Raw genomic sequence first — 12,500 nt, forward strand, 5'->3', positions numbered from 1 at the left:
AAGTACGGGCGGAGATAGACGTCGAAAAGGTTTCCAGAGAGACCTGCCAAAAGTCAGCATAGGGTCCTACCTCGACTACACGATTTACAAACCTTCGATAGAGTCGGCAAAAGGAAGAACATGGATACGCTTGCCGTACTTGATATCGTTGGCAGCAGAGACGTGAACCAAATCACCGAGCTTGATGGCACAGTTTCCTCGGGCGACTGCAAGCTGTCAGACTATCCAATATACGTCCCATCGTCCACTTACCTTTGTTCATGGCAACCTTGCCCTCCTCTATGTCGTCTTGACTCAAGCAAATAAGGACAGTGTCCCTCCTTCGCTTGCCACGGACTACATAACCGGTTAGTCAGATGAAGGCTACTACTCGATAGCGAAACTTGCCAATGATCGTATCACCTCTGGAGCACCCTGCTGTTAGCACGACCAAGGGCAGATCAGTGAAACACTCACCGGAAGAGACCAAGGGCCTCCATGGTATTGGGATGCAAGATGGCAACACTATTGTCATCTGAGGGGCTCTCATCTACCACAAGTCGGTTGGGACTTAACGACTGTTAGCTTCTCTGAATGGCAAAGGCAGTATGAGAGAGTAAGCTTACGATCGCTTTTGCCTTAAGATGGCGGTGGCGGTAGAGTCATCCTGAACCGCCTGCAACACCGTTAGTCAGACAAGCTGGACGGCGCGGATGAACTTGACTTACGCGAGAAGGGTCGTCAGCCATGGTGAATTCGCCGCTTCTAGTGTGTAGATTTAGTTATAAGGGGGAAATTGGGAAGTACTAGGGGTATAAGTACTGGGGAAAAGGAAAGAATGTGGTAGAAAAGAGAAGTGAAAGATGGAAAGAGGAATGAGCTGACTGTGTCCGGAGACCGGAGACTCGACGCAACACCAGCACCATCCACCACAACGGGACCTTTTTACAACGATGACGAAGTGCAGCTAGGGGCGGGGGGATTGAATAAAGCACAGCCGCCATGAGCCTTTCGCTGCTGTTCTCTCGGGCATCCTTCCTATGTCCGTCGCGAGTAACGAAGCATGGGATGCATGACTTTCAGTTGTTCGCAAGCATCAATGACGAAGCTGATCTCGAGGGCGATACGTACGTAGCAGCTACATTATTATTACCACAACAAGGACAGGGGATACAGAATACATTTACAGACATTCTTCAGTCGATTAGCGCACTGCAACTTGGTCGTTATTCCCCGCCAACAAACCCTTTTAAAATACCATTTTTTTTTTCATCCAGACTCGAAGGTTCTCCACAGCAACCGTTTCCCAGTCTCACAACGGTGCTGTGCAGGACCTCCTGCCACGTTCCACCCATTCATCTGCAATAGTTCTTGCCCTACCCGCGATTGGATGATCATCACCTGGCAAATGGCGAGGACATGCCGTGGGAGAGATGTGACTGCCATAGACGGAGTGATATGACGGCAGCCGCTCAGGCGTGTGTGGGAATGATAGTGAGAATCCTCTAAGTAAAACGCCATTAGCGCGCCGATTATGCCGTGATTGCTTGAACCCAAATTATTTACGCACGTAGGCTTCTCTACCTTGATATCTCTTTCCTTATCTTGAAGTCGGTCCCCAACCGCCTGATCTAATACGGGCGCAAAGAGCTTTTTCATTCCAGCTCGCGATACGACGAAAAGGCAAGCCGTAGCGGATACCTACACAGTGCTTAGAATTTGAAAAGTGGATCGACAACTCACCATGTAACAAATAACTTGCCAACATATATCCAACACCACCAGTAAACCTCGGCAGCTTATTGCTGCAAAGTCCGACTTGCCTTGCCCCAGCGATATTAATGCCGGAGCTATCTGGAATATGAGACCCATGTATGTTAAATCATTCTTGGAACCTACAGGCAAAGAGAGAGGGGGACCAGCGCCAACTCTGATCCAGCTGCTGTTGTCTTGCTTCCAGCGATGTCAATACTAAGTCCATCCGACCTTCCGTCTCATTGAGACTGGTTGATATCCTTTCCGCTTGTTCCACACCGGCTTGGAGCCAAGTTGCGGCCAATTCCTGCGATATCTTGGTACTGATTGCTATGTCATGTGATTGCTCTAATACTCCTTGCAGAGCCTTGGCGCCCGTCTCCAGATTTTGCAGGTCCTGTTTCCACAAAATCAGCATCATTGTCTACACAAGAGGATTCAATAACAGCCTACCCCGACTAAACGACTAGTCTGGTACGTCAATATTTCCCAAGAATGCTGAAGCGTCGACTTCATGGAAAATGTTCAGCTATCATTATTGCTCTCTAGCATGACCTTTTACATACCATTTGAGCGGTTTGCTGAGTCGTCAAATCGCTCAGATAATTTTGCATCTGGTATTGAAGCGATTTCACGAGTGAATCGGCGGCTTCTGCTTGCGCATTCAATGCAACTCCATACTATCTTCATCAGTTTTTGTCGAATATCCCGTTTAGCCCTGTCTCTTACTTGATCAGTTATCATCCCGAGTTGGGCAGTCAGCTAGACGGGGAGTAAGTGCTGATGCAATTGCCTGTTTGCGTTGTAAGACATACTTTCTTAGACAACATGTCTTGAAGCTGGTGTAGCTCTTTTGTGAAAAGCTGACCAGCTAGCGTAGTTTCGTATTGAATGTTTTCTTGCACATTTTCCCATAGCCTCTCCCTTCCTGTAGCCAAACTCTGTATGGATTGATCCAATGCTGTTGAAAGCAATTCGTATTGATCAATTGCAAGCTGCATTTTGCAGGATGCTGTTTTTAGTTCTCTCGAAGTTGCTTGAAGCTCCTACATTCGACGAATTCAAGATATAATTGGATAGGCCATAAGCTCTCATACTCACAGTAGATTGGTGTTCAATGTATTCTTCGAGTTTTAATTCACGCTGTAGACGATCTTGATCTTTCTTTTTGAGATATTTCAAGAGAGCGATCTTTTCCATCGTAGCGTTTGCATAAAGCTCTCGAGCTTGAGCAATTTCCTGTTGACCTTGTAAAACGTGACAAAGCTGGGCTGTGACAGGTGAGCTCTCGCTCTGCGTTTGCTTAGCTGTATATCCGATCTCACTGGCATCACTCAGGAATGTGTTATAGCTATTCCAGTCTTGTGGACTGCGATGTATGGCTCTACAGCATAGATGAGTCCCAAATACTATTCTGACCAAAGAAAAACTTGCCCTAAACACAGAGCTTGGCGATCACTTTCCCCTGGGGGGGTGTTCGACCAGACTGACATTATCCTGCTAGGCTTCTTCACTGGAGGCTCTGACAACTGCCACCAAGGCAGGCACTCATTGGGAACCGGTTGCAATGCTGACTGCATTGAACAAAGTGTGAAGGATATGGCGACTAAGATATAAGGATTAGCGCTGAGAGATTAGTCACCAATCTCTTCCCTTACTAGCTCTCCTGTTTGATTCTGACACTTGTCCTTCATGTTCTTCGCTGCCACATGAAAGGGGTAAGCGGGCTGCTATGTGACTATGGCATTCTGAACGTGTGACAGATCGACGTAGAGACGCTATGCAAGACCGGATCAGCTTGTTGTCCATGAAGATGAGCGTATATACTAACGGTGGTCCCCTAACATACGCACGAACTCGTCCTGTGAGAGCCCAAGATCTGCCGAATCTGCTTTCGAGATCCCAATTAAGTATGACAAAGAGATATCGAGACTTGAGGTGACGCACCTTCCATTAAGGTGCGATTTTCATCGGGCATTATGGTTCCTGATACGAATTTTGCGCATACTGAAGAAATGAAATACAGTAGGAGAGTGTGGGCTCGCATTATTGGCAGATGTCCAGTTACAAAGTTTCGAAATATCGGGAAGAGTAAGGACGAAGATGAAAGAAGGATGAAAGATCAGGCGCGTTCGCGTATATTAAATGAGAAAATTAGGACCGAGGTCAAGGCATCACTCAATGACAACCTGACGGATGTAGTAGATGGTTGGTGGATGCCCAATCTCCATTCCTCTTTCAAAATGAAAGGAAAGTAAGATGAAAGTGAATAAAAGCTGCGAGAGAGTTCTCATTCACTAATATAAAGAAGTAAGCAGGCCATGTTCATCCCTTTGTTAAACCCCAATAATGGAAGCTAACAATGACTAACGGGGGTCCTTTGAAAGACATTTCTTTCCACCCTTTCCAGCTCGCCCCTTTACCGAACCTGGTACGGTAAATCATACGGTTAGAGGTAAGTACTAAGCGCGGAAAGAAAAACGACAAGGAGTTGTGTCATAAAAATACATGTGATAATAATACAAACCAGTTGGACCCCTGACAATATCCACTCAGCTATACAGAAAGCAATTCTGCAGGCCAATCTTCTTTTTTCAGCCACTCCCCATACGGTCCAAATTTTGGATTGGATTTGAAGTAGAGACCATTTCCTTGTGGGCTACCGATCGGGACTACGACGACAGAGTCATTTACGGTTTCCACTCATCCCTGACAATAACTCACGTATCCACCCTAAAGGAGCGATGCCCATTTCTTGCTTCCATCTGTCCATTCTTGTACCATATCTCCATCTTCCATCGACTGGCGATCCACCCCATTCTTCCTTCCACTTTTTTCGCACTTTGCGTTTCTCCAAGTTGTGCCAAAAGTAGCCGTACTCCGTCTGAAGAATGGCGTTCTCTCGCTCACGTTGATCGCGGGCTGCAAAGCTTTCCACAGTTGTTCGACCACTTAAAATGAGTTGAATGTGGGTGAATAGCATCGTGACAGCGAACAGCCCAAATATAGCAGCTCTGCGGAAGGAAATATGTTAAGAGCTTATCCTGCACTGCCAGCTTTTGGGAGATAACTTACACGATAATCAGCGCGATCATTTGCCCATCCATACTATTTGATCTGGCTTCCGCGATTATAAGTAAAATCATAATGTAGAAACAGTAGAGAGCAGTCCATAAATTGAATATGATGAAGAACTAAATGGACTATCAGCGCCGCCGGGTGCATTCAGCTCACTTTATGATTTGCCCATCCGACACATTGCCCGATCCACAGGCAATGATCTACCAGTCAGCCCATGGCATAACATTAGAAACTCACGATCAAACTGCATCACACAAGTGCCACAATGGCGACAGTGATGTGTTCTGTCTGGCTTCACGATCTCGCAAAAACGGCACCATCTCGGTACGTATTCAACATGGGGTACAGGTCTTTGTACCTCACGCCAGTCTTTTACGCCTTTCTTTGGTTTGTCTTTGACCTCGGGAGGTGGCGCTTGACCCATGAAAGGTGCCGGAGATGCGTTGGGTTGCCAATCACCAACAGTTTGGGTTGCAAGGTTCATAGTAGGTGCCCATGTAGAAGGATCAGGTCCTTGGTCTTGATCGGGATGGGGATGGATGGCGTTGGGGTTAATGGGGTAAGGTTGGGGATAGTTCGCGGGGTCAGGGGGCGAAGACTTGCTGACTTTCTGCAAAAGATTGATAAGTCAAAGAATAGAATATACATATTACTGCGTGCAGTGTTATACTCACATCTCTAGCGTACCCAGGAGGGGTGGCAATCATCTTGAGAAAAAAAAGACAGGTGTGAGTACAATACACCATTTCCAACAAACTCAGAACTCACCTTAATATAACTCCACAAGAAAAGAAGCCATAAAATGACAAATCCAACCAGCGCGCCGGCTGACAAAAAAAATAAAAGGGCAAAGCATCAGCAGACGGCATTTGAAGAGGAGAATCTTCTACGTACCGCCGACGCTCCGACCTAAGCCAGAGTCTGATCGATTGCGGATCATAGGAGTACACATCCTTCCAACGATGACATAGAAGGACCAGATTGACAAAGCAAAGACGACGCTAAGTACCGTTCAGGAAAAGACTTCGTTGACAGTTAAGGAAACTCACACCAAAGCGGCTTTCCTCTGTATCAGAGGATCTGGAGTTTCAGGTCCATTGCGAGAGCGAGAACACGATGAAAGTCGAGTCTTGGACACTGGCGATTTAGAGGGCTTATTTTCTGTCATGGTCGAGGACGCAGCATGATTTGAGATGGGAATGGATTGAAAAGGTCCTCCCTCAGTTGCAGTCTGGACCATACGATGTGATGGTCCGGGGATGGTGATTATAAGTTGCAGTTACCTAACGCCAAAATAAATAGAAGCAATATCTATTCGTTATTGGTCTTAACTTATTAAATAATAAATGAACTGTTGTTGATCTGACGAAGACTCCTTGACGGCGGACAGTGCCCGCCGAAATTATTAGATGACGGAATGACGTAACAACAGCGTTTCGGCCAATAAATGAGGGTATGACCACTTTTGCTTTTCCTTCCATCTTCTTCTCCGGAGTCACGTGGAGTCCGGCGGCGTAAGCCGCGAGCTTGGTCACGTTCCCCTCTTCTTCTTCGTCGTCTTAGTTTTGGGTCATGCTATGTTACCTTTGACTTTCAAGTGTCTATAGCCTTATACTGCCATGACATCCAAAGTCTATCTTGGCCGGCTTCCCCCAGGTGGGCCCTTTTCATCAACCTGATTTAGTTCCTTATGCTGATGGATGTTTTAGGGCTCCAAAAGGCCGACGTCGAGGAGGTATGTTTGAACAAGACTAAGCAGGGCGGTGCAGTACTTACCATTGCATCCGTCTTAGCATTTCAAAGGCTTCCGCATCCAGGATGTCCGATTGATGGGTACTTTCGGATTCGTCGAATTTGATTCTCCTAGGGCACGTCTAGATGTTAGGTGGTACTCATCCAATCTTGCTGATCGTATGCTATAGGACGCTGAAGATGCTGTCCATGAGTTTAACGGCAAACCTCTTTTGGGTGAAAGGTACGCGTACTTTGGGACGTATGGGGCTGACAAATTTTAAGCATTGTAGTCGAGCCTACACGAGAGAGCCGCAGGCGAGACCCTTACGAGCAGCCGTACGTTGATAATCGCAAGCGCGTCTGTATCACCTACTGACTATTACGTCTCTCAGTCGTCCTCGACCTTCTCGTCGCGGCGTGCGAATCAATGTCTCAGGATTCTCAAGTGAAACAAGCTGGCAGGTGCGGTCACTCTCACAATAGCATGATGTCGCCCCTTTCTTCGTTCTCCTTTGGCTGCAAATGGATCTGAGGCCTTTAGCCAGGATTGGCCTGTCCGCCGGATGTATGGCTGCACATAAAGCCTGATATCTCATTGGGGATCAAGTTGGCTTTATCTCATTCTCTTGGGGCGATTGACTATCATTACTCGACTTGGCAAATCCTGACTATTGTGGTTTCAGGATCTCAAAGACTATGGCCGTTTGGGTGGAAACACTATCATCTACGCAGACGTCGACAAGAGGAACCCTGGTCATGGGTGAGTAATTCGTTCTTTTTATGGGCGTAATGCTGATTTTTTTAGTGTAATTGAGTACCGCAACATGGAGGAGGCTCAAGAAGCTATTAGGAGACTCGCCGGCGTTGACATCAACGGCGCCCCTGTTACGCTTGAAATTGTATGTCATACTATGTCATGATCCCGTACTAACCCACTAGGCCCCTGCTGATCCCGAATTTGACCGGGAGTTCGACCGTCGACCTCCCCCTCGTGACTACGATGACCGTCGTGCTCCTCGGGACTATTATGATCGACCTCCTCCCAGAGATTACCATGACCGTCCTCCTCGTCGTTACGACGACCGCCGAGGCCCTCGAGACTATGATGACCGTCGTGCTCCTAGGGACAGGGATTATTATGAGGATCGTCGAGCTCCTCGTGATTACGACCGTCGGGAAGACCGTTACCCTCCTCGAGATCGCTCGCCTCGCAGGGATTATCCCACAAGGGATGACGACAGGAGGCGGGACGAGTAAGTTCATTTAGAGTAAACAAAAACATACCTTGCTGATGGGTTCCATCGTGTCCTGTCAGTGTCCCCCCTCCCGTTGGGCCTTAAACGTGGATGACGTTGAGAAAGTTCTTGAAGGATCTTAATAGTTTCTATTGGGACTGAATTGGCAAATGTTTGATAAAAAAAGAATGCATGACTGTGTGAAAACGAAGAGAAGTCTACTTTTTTGTTACATACTTTTCGTTCAAACCTACGTCAGACTCCCATGTACTTGTACAGCCACATATGCGTTGTACGCAGTAGAAAGAAAGGTTGCTGCTGAAAGGGTGAACAGATCGGCCGGCGCATAATAACCTGATGTACCTGGCTCCTGACTTTTGGCGACGCGTTCTTGGATCTGCGCCATCTGCTATCTTTTGACGGACGCGACGGGCGACTTAGCGATTCAGCGTTCAGTAACAACTGTTTATACTCTTCTCTGGTGTCTCCAAGCTGCTACCCCCACAGGCTGGCAGATAACGAGCAATATGCCCCCGATTGTGGACCTCTTCTCGGCTTCGTCCAAGCCCATGCCTATGGTTGACTCTCTTCCTTCGCAGCCCCTTCAATTCGCAGCTACGCTCCGTCCTATCGATCTCAATGCTCCCTCAGCCGCCACAGCCAAACTTCCCAGACCACGGCGCCGTGAGGAATTCATACCGAAGGTCTTCCCAACCCCTCCTTACACCCACTCTCGCCATCCAAGTACAGCATCGATTCAGGATAATTTTAACGATCTTTCTCTTGCGAACAAATCTGCAACTGTGGGAACAGATGAGTGGATGCAACAAAAGGTAGACAAATGTCTAGACGATGCCTCTGGGAACTTGGAAATTACGTGAGTATCTTCTACAGTGACAGAAGCTAACATGACAGTGGACTTGGTCTCACGACACTCTCTACCAAAATTGCAGATCTTCGCGACCTGGTAACTTTGCCCAGCACATTCTCACCGTCTCCTCGGCAATCTTACCAGTATCCTTCACCTCTTCGATCTGTTGTAAGACAAGACGAAGACCTTATCAGGCCCGTTAGTACTCCCACCAACGCTTCTTCGATGTCACGAGCAATCTCCGCGCCTGCCTCCTCATTCGCTTTTAACAATCTGCAAAGCCCTAGGGCTTCAACTTTCACGCGAGCTCGTGTCATACCGGCCACACCTGAGGCTGCTGAGCATGACGAGAATGTATCTGAAGTATCTACCACGGCAGCAAGGGATGGTGCTTTGATGGCGAGTCCAGTGATGGGATCTGCGACGGGAAAAATGGTAGTATCGAGAAGGGTTTCTATGGGTCGCACAAAAAGTTCATTTGCTCGGCTAAACACGATCATGAATGCGCAAGTCTTTCTGGGCAACAATAGACTGACATGGTAAGGATTACTTACGTACCGTATGTGGGCTCGGCTGACGTCTTGGGACAGTTTACCTTCGGCCTTATTCGAAGTCTCCAACATCACTGTTCTATCGCTGCGAGGTAATAATCTGAAGTCAATACCAGCTGCCATCGGGGCTTTACACAACCTAAAAGAGCTGAATATTGGGAACAATTCCATTGTAAGTTTCCTATCTCCCTGTTGCAATCGAGCTTATAATATGTATAGACCGACCTCCCCTGGACTATCCTAGATCTCTCGTTGGGTCTCTTCACGGCGGACCCTAATCCTTTCCTTAAGCAAGAAGCAGACGAGTCATGGGGTCCCCTTGTGCGCCATTTTGACTCTCCTGTCCGCAGCTTAAAAGATCTCTGTCTATCTGTCCTCATTTCCCCTCAAAAACCGAACGATCTCCCGCCATTACTGGATAAATACTACTGGGACCCTCCTCGTAGAGGCATACCTCACCCTCTTCTTGACGCGAGTGCAATGCACGAGCTCATTCCCAACATCGACGAGGCTGATTTAGAGCGGGTGTTGCAACTCTTGCGCAGCTGTAGTAATCACCATTTGTACTCAAAGAGGCATAATCCTTCTCAATCGCCTGAGACGGTCGACCCCTTCCCTCGATCGCATCGGGCATCACCGTCTGACGATGCTTCGACCAATCCTTATTACCTTGCTTGCCCATCATCTCGTCATTTAGAAGTTGATGGTAGCTCAACTTTAGCTCCTCGTCGTCATTTGTTTGTGCACCCCGCTGAAGAGAGAATTCAGTGGACAAATGTTGCCGGTCATCGGCTTCCAGTGAGATGGATGGGCTGTTCACCTGGATGTTTGGCGCTGGAGTATCTGGGCGAAGAGGAAGATTGGGAGTTTGACGGAGGGGGGGATGAAGAGATTACGCTTTGAGGAAGCCTTGAGTGCGAGGAAATCTTCCATCTTATACAACAATATCATATGGTCTCTTATCAGCACTCACTTAATGGATTTTACGAACAGATGTCTTGGATATGACTTTTGCTTCCCATATGCATTAATATTGGCAGGAATGTTACATGTCATATGCGGTTGGATATCTTGAACGTTTTATATAATGATACCTCATATACGTAACGCTTGATCGAACACAGCAGCAGCAGCTGCGTGGATCATCAGCATGTATTTAAGAGGCGTAAATATTTATAATCAAATGTTTTCAAATTATAATTCAAATCCCCACCAAGAAATGTGGAATATATGTGGGAATGAAGTTTGCGCTGGGCTATTTTGGAATCTTATAGAAGGAGGCGATTACCGAAGTCGCGTACTCGGGAACTTGGTCGGATATGCGCGGCAGGCAGTGGTTGTTCGTTGGGCGGATCTTCCGAGTCATTGTGCCTGGCCTTCGCTCAAAAGCAATTGGAGATGCAGATATTGGAGATGGCCGACTCCCAATTATTATCATTGTGTATCGATCCACTTGAAAAATAAGGTGGATCGAAAGCAACGCTTCCACAGATGTCATAACTGCATTTTTTCGTCTGTACAACATTGCCCTTGATACCGACACAGCTGACCAAGTCTGCATTGCTTTGCTCTGCCTTTCTAACACCGCCATCACATTGTCGAACGCAACATTTATTCGCCAGAACAATTATCGGAATAGAGAGAAGCCTGCAAAAGGAGGGGGAAAGATATATATATATATATATCATTCATCGGCCCACCCCCGACCTGGGAAAGAGTTAAAGCTGAATGCTAGCCCTAGGCGCATGACCTCTTGAACATTCTACAACCACAGCTGTCCCGTTGCCTAGATCATCATGACCTCTGCTACTGGTGCAATTATTTACAAGGGTGAGAGAGCATTTTTGTAATCTTATCTTGCTGACGCGCATTCGTAATGAATTACAGCGTTCGCGCCAACAATCAAGATGATGATATGTATAACGATCGGCTTCGTGTTGACCAAGAAGGGTATATTTGCCCCTGCCAATGCAAAGGGTGTCAGCATCTTGAGTCTAGTGAGTGGATATGCGAAAACAATAAGGTCGTGTGACTAACCTTTCAATTGGCATAAAAGAACGTCGGTCTCCCTGCACTTGTCTTCGGCTCGATGATATCAGCCTTTACGTCTGAAAATATCAAGGCCTTTGGATCTTTAATTCTCATTGCGATTTTGTATATGATCTTGGGTTTCATCTGTGCTTGGTTCGTTCGCGAGTTTTTCTTCGTCCCGCCAGATTTCCGCTATGGCATTCTTGTTGTAAGTCTGGAACTCCAATACCTGAGAAAAATATTGATATCTGGTTGGCGATAGATGGGAACAATCTCCAACTGGGGTAAGCAATCCGGATTATGCGCCCTCAGTTTTTCTCTGACAAGCAGAACAGGTAATTTACCTACAGCAGTCGTACAAACGCTTGCGAAAAGTGCGCCATTCGATCCCGACACCGATGTCGAGCTAGGTATTGCATATATTGCGTAAGTTTGATGCTATCAGCTGAAGCTGACAATATAGCGTTTTTATTCTCGCCATGAACGTATGTCTGTTCCCGATGGGACTTCACAAGGCGAGCTATATCTCTTCAGCAGGCAATCTCCCAAAGCTAACGCGGAAACTAGATGTGCGCTTGGGACTTTCGACAAGAGAACCTTATCAAACCTCGTCCACCTCCAGTAAAAGAACGTTGGGGAAAACGGCTTCGGGCTATCAAAGGAGTGTTCAGGAAGGATAAAACAGCCAAGAAGGAAGATGGCGTTGACGACGAAAAAATTGAGGAAGTTACCAACGGGCTCCCATCTCCAAAAACTGAAATTTACACGTCGAAAACAAGTACCGATTATGATGAGCGGGGAGAGGAGCCTTCAGAGATGATCCAACGAGCGCGTTTTATTAGCGGAGCCGATGTTGTCCGGAAGAAATCTCGGGCGTCTTCCTTCCATTCTATGATGGAAACTACCCGACCCATTCCTCCTACCGCCCCTCTTGACGCTAGCGGTATAGCCGAACCATGCCATGCCCCTTCTACTACCAATCCTGATCAACTTTTACCCGTATGCTCCCGACAGATTGAGGCTTACCAATACCACCACCCTGTCACTCCTGCTCCTTCTGTACATAAGCCATCATGGAGTCAGAGACTGCTGAAGCTCGCCAGAGAATTTGTCATGCCCTTGACGGTCGCGATCATAATGGGTATCATATGCTCAGTCATCCCACCTATCAAGGCGCTTTTTGTGACTGTGGACGGATGGTCCGGGACAAGAATACCTTATGCACCGGACGGGAACCCTCCATTATCTTTTATTACGGACACA

General features: G+C 47.2%; 6 protein-coding genes across 6 annotated transcripts in view; 3 read left to right on the forward strand and 3 right to left on the reverse strand.

Moving 5' to 3' along the window:
* The window catches only part of CNBJ0700 (hypothetical protein), a gene marked incomplete at both ends in the record, with an annotated part of 3,370 nt that extends 2,642 nt beyond the window's left edge, over positions 1-728 (reverse strand). The window contains 7 exons of the mRNA XM_767982.1: positions 1-43; positions 93-206; positions 253-336; positions 388-404; positions 457-549; positions 606-655; positions 708-728. The exon at positions 1-43 is cut by the window's left edge and continues 29 nt beyond it. Of these exons, the coding sequence (XP_773075.1) occupies positions 1-43; positions 93-206; positions 253-336; positions 388-404; positions 457-549; positions 606-655; positions 708-728 (422 nt within the window). The remainder of the gene's footprint in view (positions 44-92; positions 207-252; positions 337-387; positions 405-456; positions 550-605; positions 656-707) is intronic.
* Positions 729-1,579: 851 nt separating this feature from the next.
* Positions 1,580-3,712, reverse strand: CNBJ0710 (hypothetical protein; the record flags this gene model as incomplete). Its single annotated transcript, XM_767983.1, has 12 exons — positions 1,580-1,680; positions 1,723-1,833; positions 1,879-2,131; positions 2,188-2,244; positions 2,301-2,414; positions 2,464-2,496; positions 2,550-2,780; positions 2,836-3,103; positions 3,154-3,340; positions 3,393-3,512; positions 3,584-3,622; positions 3,682-3,712. The coding sequence occupies 12 exons, from the start codon at positions 3,710-3,712 to the stop codon at positions 1,580-1,582; spliced, it is 1,545 nt and encodes a 514-aa protein (XP_773076.1).
* A 578-nt stretch (positions 3,713-4,290) lies between these two features.
* Positions 4,291-5,983, reverse strand: CNBJ0720 (hypothetical protein; the record flags this gene model as incomplete). Its single annotated transcript, XM_767984.1, has 9 exons — positions 4,291-4,406; positions 4,459-4,748; positions 4,810-4,928; positions 4,969-5,015; positions 5,053-5,425; positions 5,490-5,522; positions 5,584-5,642; positions 5,710-5,816; positions 5,865-5,983. The coding sequence occupies 9 exons, from the start codon at positions 5,981-5,983 to the stop codon at positions 4,291-4,293; spliced, it is 1,263 nt and encodes a 420-aa protein (XP_773077.1).
* Positions 5,984-6,434: 451 nt separating this feature from the next.
* On the forward strand, positions 6,435-7,889 carry CNBJ0730 (hypothetical protein; the record flags this gene model as incomplete). The annotated part of the gene is made up of 10 exons (XM_767985.1): positions 6,435-6,471; positions 6,525-6,550; positions 6,609-6,683; positions 6,738-6,790; positions 6,832-6,885; positions 6,942-7,011; positions 7,233-7,309; positions 7,355-7,448; positions 7,489-7,802; positions 7,865-7,889. The coding sequence occupies 10 exons, from the start codon at positions 6,435-6,437 to the stop codon at positions 7,887-7,889; spliced, it is 825 nt and encodes a 274-aa protein (XP_773078.1).
* A 422-nt stretch (positions 7,890-8,311) lies between these two features.
* Positions 8,312-10,109, forward strand: CNBJ0740 (hypothetical protein; the record flags this gene model as incomplete). Its single annotated transcript, XM_767986.1, has 4 exons — positions 8,312-8,661; positions 8,700-9,194; positions 9,246-9,378; positions 9,426-10,109. The coding sequence occupies 4 exons, from the start codon at positions 8,312-8,314 to the stop codon at positions 10,107-10,109; spliced, it is 1,662 nt and encodes a 553-aa protein (XP_773079.1).
* An 893-nt stretch (positions 10,110-11,002) lies between these two features.
* The window catches only part of CNBJ0750 (hypothetical protein), a gene marked incomplete at both ends in the record, with an annotated part of 2,318 nt that continues 820 nt past the window's right edge, over positions 11,003-12,500 (forward strand). The window contains 7 exons of the mRNA XM_767987.1: positions 11,003-11,036; positions 11,094-11,203; positions 11,263-11,445; positions 11,500-11,521; positions 11,573-11,663; positions 11,701-11,752; positions 11,805-12,500. The exon at positions 11,805-12,500 is cut by the window's right edge and continues 13 nt beyond it. Coding sequence (XP_773080.1) covers positions 11,003-11,036; positions 11,094-11,203; positions 11,263-11,445; positions 11,500-11,521; positions 11,573-11,663; positions 11,701-11,752; positions 11,805-12,500 — 1,188 coding nt within the window. The remainder of the gene's footprint in view (positions 11,037-11,093; positions 11,204-11,262; positions 11,446-11,499; positions 11,522-11,572; positions 11,664-11,700; positions 11,753-11,804) is intronic.

Source organism: Cryptococcus neoformans, chromosome 10 (genome assembly GCF_000149385.1).
Source record: "Cryptococcus neoformans var. neoformans B-3501A chromosome 10, whole genome shotgun sequence".
Lineage (NCBI taxonomy): Eukaryota > Fungi > Basidiomycota > Tremellomycetes > Tremellales > Cryptococcaceae > Cryptococcus > Cryptococcus deneoformans.